At 35.0% G+C, this 8,326-nt stretch overlaps 1 protein-coding gene across 1 annotated transcript; it reads right to left on the bottom strand.

Annotated features, from left to right (window-relative positions):
- Window positions 1–5,409: 5,409 nt before the first annotated feature.
- LOC101261266 (pectin methylesterase) lies at window positions 5,410–7,534 on the bottom strand. The gene is made up of 2 exons (NM_001348348.1): window positions 6,336–7,534; window positions 5,410–6,247 (listed from the first exon to the last, which is right to left on the bottom strand). Exons 1-2 carry the CDS (start codon window positions 7,300–7,302, stop codon window positions 5,568–5,570), a joined length of 1,647 nt encoding a protein of 548 aa, NP_001335277.1. The 5' UTR covers window positions 7,303–7,534; the 3' UTR covers window positions 5,410–5,567.
- Window positions 7,535–8,326: the final 792 nt, after the last annotated feature.

Genomic DNA, 8,326 nt, shown 5'->3' with positions numbered 1-8,326 from the left:
CTGTTGGTCTATTGTTTGGGATTGAGGCTGGTACTTGGCTTGGTCATTTCCCACTCCTAAGTACTGACCATGACACCCATCGACGGGGCATCAACTGTCCCACGAGCCGTCTACTAACTCTGTCGTTTGGGGCTGTCTTGGCTTCAAGGAAAGGGTCCTTCCTCAAGGACCCTTGGTTGGTCCTTGGGGACTTTCACCCAGACGTTTACACTCCAAATATGTTTATATACAAGTTTATTACCTCTCACATGAATTTCATAAAAAACGAACTCGTAAAACTCAACGAATCATTCCAAGACACACAAGGTCGTTTCAAGGAAAACCTTTTGAATATTATAGACGTTCTTGGACATTTGACCTCCAAACTTCACGAAACTTGACGTGTTGACTATAAACACTATATTAACTCCTAATAAGAACCTCATTAATTCAGAAAACACACATATAGACACATAATCACACATGAGGCACATATGTGCCTTAGTTGTCCAACGTCTTAGTCATCCCTTGATGTTTGACTTCTAATGCACCTAAACTCTTAGACACTGCCTCAATATCAAATTATAAAACATTTTAGGACCTTAGACCATCGTGAAAACCATGTTAGGATCAAGCTTCGCCTAAGTCATTTTCAAGGTATTACAATTCCATTACTCTCTATATATTCCGCTTCCGCAACAATTGGTATCAGAGCCAAGATTTATCTGAGTATGCTCTATGGTGCAGCATAGCCTGAACTTCCACATTATAAAAAGATTCACTTTGGACATTTAACTATTAGCTAGTAAATAGTATTTGTAGTAAAATGATAGACAAGAAAACGATGAGTCCACATTGAGTGTCAATAATACGTCATCATTGGCATCTTCGCTTATGACGAGAATTGTGTCAAATGTCAAATTTGCAGTTAAAATTTTTGATGGATCAGGACATTTCAGACTGTGGTGAGGCGAGGTCCTTGATATTCTTTTTCAACAAGGGATATATATTGCCAGTGAAGAAAAGAAACTGGACGGTGTAGGAGAAGAAGATTAGAAGATTATCAATCGTGTTGCTTGCGGTACCATTCGAACTTACCTTGCAAGAGAACAAAAGTATCCATACATGAAGGAAACATCTGCAAATAAATTATGGAATTCATTGGAGGAAAAAATCTTAAAGAAATACAGTCAAAATAAACTTAAACATGAAAAGAAGACTGTTACGCTTCACTTATATTCCTTGTAGCACAATGAATGATCATATAACCATCTTTAATAAGTTGGCGATAAATTTGCGGAATATGGATGTGACTTTTACGGATGGATATATGGCCTTAATGTTGTTAAGTTCACTTCCCTATGAGTTCGAGCATGTTGAAACGACTCTAGTCTATGGGAATGATGAAGTATCTCTCAAAGAAATTTGTTCTGCCTTATATAGTTATATATAAAGAAAGAGAGAAAAACAAAAAGATGGAGAAATAGAAGCCTTCATTGTGAGAGTTCGTTCTCAAAAATCATATGAGAATGAAAAAAGGGAGATCCAAGTCAAGATCCATAATCAGCAAATATGAATGTGCCTTTTGCCGAGAAAAAGGGCCTTGGAAGAAAACTGCCCAAAGTTGAATAGCAAAGCCAAACCAAATAATGGGAAGGCTGTCATGGATTCAAATGTGGCTGATTGTGATGACTCTAATTACTTACTAGTTACGATAGATTCATCCAAATCATCTGATGTATAGTTGATGGACTCAACTTGTAGCTATCATATATGTCCGAATCGGGACTAGTTTGTTGATGCAAGAAGGAGAATGTGGAGTTATTCACACCGCAAACAATATTCTTCTTACTGCATTTGGTGTTGGTTTAATCCGATTAAGGAACCACGATTATGTAGAACATTAATAGATGTTCGATATGTACCAGATTTAAAGAAAAATCTTTTTTTTATATAGTAGCCCTAGAGTCAAAGGGGTTTAAAGTCATCACAGATAATAATGTGATGAGAATATGCTCTGGTGCACTAGTGGTAGCGAAGGGAATTCGAAAAAAATAACATGTACCACTATCAAGGTAGTACAGTTATTGGGACAGCGACAACAACATCCAATGACGACAACAAGACAAAAATGACCTAGATGTGACATATGTGCTTGGGACATGCTGGAGAAAAATCCTTGAAAACTTTATCGGATCAAGGATTGCTAAAAGGAGTAAAATCTTGCAACTTGGAGTTTTTCGAGCATTGTGTCAAGGGAAAGCAAACAAGGGTTAAATTTTGAACAACTATCCATAATACTGAAGGTACTTTGGATTATGTTCATTCAGATGTTTGAGCTGCTTCCTAAACACCTTCATTAAGTGGGAAACTCTATATTGTAACGTTTGTTGATGACTTTTCTCGAAGGTTGTGGGTGTATATGATGAAAACAAAAATGAAGTATTGGGAATTTTCGTCAAATGGAAGGCGATGATAGAACACAAAGTGGCAGGAAGATCAAGTGTCTTCGCAAAGACAGTGGTGGAGAAAATAAAAAAAATGATCATTTTTAGAAAAATTGTGAGGAAAATGGCATCTTTAGATATTTCAACGTCAGAAATACACCACAACAGAATAGAGTCGCAGAACGCATGAATCAAACTTTGCTGGAGAAGGTTCAGTGTATGTTGTCCAATGCTGGCTCGGGCAAAGAATTTTGGGCTGAGGCAATAATATATGCATGTCACCTTATTAATCGTCTACCATCTGCTTCTATTGTTGGAAAGACATAAAAACGGTATGGAAAACATGATGAATATTATGGTTCTTATATGTATTTGGCTCAATTACATATTATCATGTAAGAGAGTCAAAATTAGACCCAAGAACAAAGAAAGTTTTAGTTATGGAAATTACTTCTTGAGTCAATGATACCATTTATGGTGTCGAGAGACAAGAAAATATATTTTCAGCATGGATGTTACCTTTGATGAATCTTCCTCGACAAATAAGGTAACAATTGAAGAAGTCAAATATATTGATGGTGCTTCAAAACAGGTGGAGTTTAAGGGAAAGATAATTTTCCCAACACAGGGATCAAACGAGGAAAGAACTAAAGATTTTAGGAGAGTCATTCGAAAAGGAGGTTCCATCTCAAGAACCTCAACCACAACTTGAATAATAGAAACCGGCAAGACTAAACGGACAATAAGAAAATTTTCTCGATTCATAGATATGGTGGCTTGTGTGGCCTCAATTGCAGCTGATGTCATTCCTACCACTTACCAAGACGCAGTCCAAAGTTTACAAGAAGATAAGTGGAGGATTGTCATGGATGAAGAAATGCAGGCCCTTCATCAGAATCATACATGAAGATTGGCCAATCTCCTAGAGGGCAAGAAAGCAATTGGGTGCAAATGGGTATTTACAAAGAAAGAAGGATTTCCTAAGAAAGACGATATTTTCTACAAATCAAGATTAGAGGAGAAAGGATACACTCAAAAGGAGGGAATTGACTATAATGAGGTATTTTCTCCAGTTGTAATACTCCTCCATTAGAGTTTTGTTGGCTTTGTAGCATAGTTGAATTTGGAACTAGTTAAGTTGGATGTAATACATGGAGACTTAGAAGAGGAAATCTACATGACTCGTCTAGAAGGATTCAAAGTTGATGGAAAAGAAAATATGGTGTGCAAACTGAAAAAATTGTTGTGTGGATTGAAACAATCTTCATATGGTACAAATGATTTGACAAGTTTATGTTGCGACAAAAGGTACATAAGAAGCAAATACGATCATTGTCTCTATTTGCGTAAGCTTGAAGATGATTCCTTTATATATCTTCTCCTAAAAGTTGATGATATGTTGATAACTTCTAAAAGTCAAGAGGAAATTGAGAAGCTAAAGATTCAACTAAGAAAGGAGTTTGAGATTAAGGATTTGGGTGAGGCAAAGAGTATTCTTGGCATGGAGATAAAAAGAGATGGACATTCAAAGAAACTCTATGTATCTCAGAAAGAATATTTGAAGAGAGTACTAAACTGATTCGGTATGAATGACAAAACGAAATCGGTTAGCACTCCACTTGCTCCTTATTTTAAGCTTAGTGATGCTATGTCACCTAAGAATGAAGCTGAATGAGAATATGTCAAAAGTACCATACATGAATGCTATCGGTAGCTTGATGTATGTAATGGTTTGCACAAGGCCAGATATTTCACACGTTGTTGACGTTGTAAGCATGTACATGTATGATCCTGGAAAGGATCATTGGTAGACTGTAAAATGGATTCTACGGTATATTCATAATATTGTAGATGTTGGTTTGGTTTTCGAGCAGAAAGATAATCAATATTTTTTAATTAATTTATATTATATATTTATAAATTATAATTTATATATTATAATTTGTGTAATTGTTTTATCCTTATTTTTATTTAATTTTTTAAAATTACAAATTTAAGTCATTTAAACTACAAGTAATAAATATAAGGGAAAATGCAAAAGTACCCCCTCAACCTATGCCCGGAATCTCAGAGACACACTTATACTATACTCAGGTCCTATTACCCCCCTGAACTTATTCTATAAATAATTTTCTATCCCTTTCGTCCTACGTGACACTAGCTTGAAGAAAAATGTCAACATACGTTGGGCCTACAAGATAGTGTCATGTAGGCCGAAAAGTGGTAGAAAAATAGTTATACAATAAGTTTAGGGGGTAATAGGACCTTAATATAATATAAGTGTGTCTTTGAGATTTCAAACATAGGTTGAGCAGGTACTTGTGCATTTTCCTTAAATATAACTTATAAATTATAACATAATAATAAATAATAGTAATAACTTATAAACTTAGAAAGATTTAAATCTTGAAAACTTAAATAGACTTAATTTGCAAACTTAATAAGTAAAAAAATTTTAAAAATATATCTTTAAAATAAGCTTAAGTAAAAAAATTACATTATAAATTTAAAAATAGAAAAATAAAAAAATATTCATATTTTCGTAATTCAGAAAAATCATTTTTTGAATAATTAGATGTTGTCATCCCGTTTATCCCATCCCGATCCGTTCTGGCATATAATGAACGGAACGGAACGAAACCGAGTATCTGTCCCGGAATTTCCGGTCTGGTTCATCCCGGTATCGGTCAATAAACCGGTCCGATGGTCCCGTTCTGGTCCGGTGCCAGTCTTAGGTTCTCCTATCTATATATTGAAGTAGGTTCCTACACGACCTGATGAATTGAGTCATGACACATGACAAGTAAAAATGTGTAGTACTCAACTTTTGCTACTCTAATTGTCATGCTAACTTCTATAATTACTTATTCAGTGGTGCTAGAACTTGCTAACAATGTAATTCTATATGACGTAGAATTTAGGTTGATATCATGCAAATTAGAGGGGAAAACAAGAATAAAACAAGCTGAAAGCCAAGTCGAAATTTGCATAAGCTAAGACATAAAATATGAATAAACTAAAACTAATTAAGTATTACATGACATAGCTAGAAAAGCAACTAAATAAACATAAGTTGGATAGTTATTTTTATTTTTTAATCAGTAGAAGATAAGATTTATAATTAAAGTTGTTACAGATTCATCAATAGGAAATGCCAGTCTTCTTAATCCAGCTATCTTGATCAATGAAGATATTAGGAGCATATTTTTCAGCTTCCTGTGGTGAAATGCTTTTCTTATAACCAGCCCATTTAACCCTTCTGTCAGTATTTGCTCCTGGTCCCCTGTTCTGATACTCTGCATAATACAGAGTGTTTAGAGCAAAGTTACCATTCCATGGAGCCCATCCTTCAGGATCAATGAACGCGTCTATCTGACTTTGCATTATAATTGTCCTGGAATACTCCTTCCATGGTCGTCCAAGATAGGCTTTGATTGGTGGCTGGGTGTTAATGAATGCTGGCTCAGCGCTGATTTCACAGTTCCTCAAAATGATTGCACCGACCCCACGATGGTCTTTTCTTCCTTGGGCAGTGACCATACAAGCTTGGTTTGCACCTGGTTTCCTTACAATCATCTTACAGTTTTGGAACACGGCAGATGCATCGCCAAAGATGAAGTCAATGGTTCCTGAGATGGAACAATCTTTGTAGAATTGTCTGTAGGAATGTGTGTATAGCGTGTCTTGGTATCCATCAATGTTGCAGTTGTAGAAAACTGTCTTGTCTGCTGATACACGGAGTGCAACGGCTTGGTGCTTCATTGCTCCAGCTGTGTTTTCAAACCCGATATCCTTTGCTACGAAACCATCTCCATTCACGGCTGCATTAACATTATTTTAAGAGAAAGATTTTAACTTTTGTGTGCGCTAGACGTCACATAAACTCATTAATTGAATGATCTGACTTACCAACGGTGGAGGTATGGAAAGTGGCAGTGCCATCAGCATAGTTCTTGTTGCCAGTAATCTTTGTCTTGGTTGGGCCTTCGCCAATAAACACAACGTTTGTCACCCCTCTTGGGATATCGACCATCTCCTTATATTCACCTGCCTTGATTAAGATGACATAGGGTTGAATGTTCTTTGGGGGCACACCTTTGAGGGCTTCTTTGATGGTCTTGAATTGTCCGCTGCCATCTAGAGCAACCACAGCATTAGGCTTGGTATTTGAAACTTGAAGAAGCCTACGAGAACCGTCTTCAACGAATGATGTGTAGTCATCTGCCAATAATCGGCGGCTAATACCAGGAATGTTCATGTTAGTAAGCATGTCACCAAAGCTAGTAATCATAGCAAGGCCATTGCTAGTAAGCTCCCCTGCAGTCTTTAACAATTTCTTCATTTTTTCACCAGTGTCACCACTTGTGTTTTGAAAAGCATCTAAGCAAGTTTCTTGATAAGTAATCGAAGCACTGATCCATGTTTTTAGATCATCGGTATAATCCTTGATCTTGTTAATATCAAAGGTGCCAACTTTATCGAACGATCTTCTGAGATCATCAATAGACACATCAAGAAGACCGTCACAAGTATTTAGAGCCTCTTTTGTTCTAGGATCATTGGCTGCATCCTTGATCAAGTCAGTATTTTTTATGGCATTTTTTATGTCAGTTATGGTTGATTCAAATGCAACTTTTATAAGTTCCTTTGGGTCACTAGTGTTCTTGGCTGATGCAAGACTCTTCTCACAAGCTTCTTTGTAGTCAGTAGGTTGACACATTGCTTGAACAGATTTTGTAGAGGTTGAAATGCCACCATTGCTAGCTCCATCACCACCATCGCTCGCATTCTTTTTGGTAATGGTGACACATGCTGCAACAACACAAGCCACCACAAGAATTGAGGCTATGCCACCAATGACTAATTTTTTAGCCATAATATTTTGATGCTTTTATGTATTTTTCCCAAAGTAAAAAAAAAAATGTTTTTGTATAGTTAAATCGATAGAGAGCTTTTGGGGATTTTTTATTAGAGACCGTACATGCCCCTTGGCTCTGAAAGATGTATTTCCTAAAAAATGGAGAAACTATTTATAGTGTTGGTTTCTGTTAAATATGTGAGGATATGAAATGGTCTAAGAAAAAGAGGAGGTTGTTAGTGTTTCCATTTTTTTAACTTTGTTTTGTTTTGTCCTACATTTAAGGTTTGCTTAATATAATTTTAATGTTCATTTCAATTCCTGTCTGTTTCAAACTAGGGAACAATATGGACTGATTTATCCTTATAATATAACAATTTTTTTTATAATTACTCTAATTTAAAAAATAAGTATTGGATACAAAATAGGTGGGCATATCTTTTTAACTCAATGAACAATAATAACTAACATAAGTATGACGACAAGTTTTTGATCTTAATCCAGATAAAACATATCTAAATTATCTTTTTAAATTAACGTGTAAAGGGAATTAACCCCCTAAAAGAAGTAAGTTTTGGCTTTCCCTCTCCTTACCCGGTTCTATGTTTCGTTTTTCTTATTATTTAGGTTCGAATTAAAGACTCTACTTTTTTGATATACTAATTTTTGCAAACGTTCGTTGCATGTTTGTTCCATACAATTATTATATAGAAAATGTTGAAATTAAAAATATTAGTTTTATCTATTTATATTTTATTCATTATATAAAATTCATAATAATCGAATAATGCATTGAACATCAAGCAAGAAATTTGAAAAACTAATTAAGATACTATTAGCTTTTAATTATATGAATATATCTATATGGCTTATCCTTAATAATCTCTCATTACGCTTCCATTTAGTAAGCACACAAATATGTAGTTACTTAAGAAACCATACAAGTAACAAAATGATAAAAGAAAGAAAATATAAAAGTATATTTAAAAACGAATATAAAAGCCATAAATTAGTAATTTCAGCACTAATAAAAATAGATTTA

Source organism: Solanum lycopersicum, chromosome 1, assembly GCF_036512215.1.
Source record: "Solanum lycopersicum chromosome 1, SLM_r2.1".
Taxonomy (NCBI): domain Eukaryota; kingdom Viridiplantae; phylum Streptophyta; class Magnoliopsida; order Solanales; family Solanaceae; genus Solanum; species Solanum lycopersicum.
Note: the sequence above shows the minus strand (reverse complement) of the source record. Positions and strands in the feature narration are given on the sequence as shown.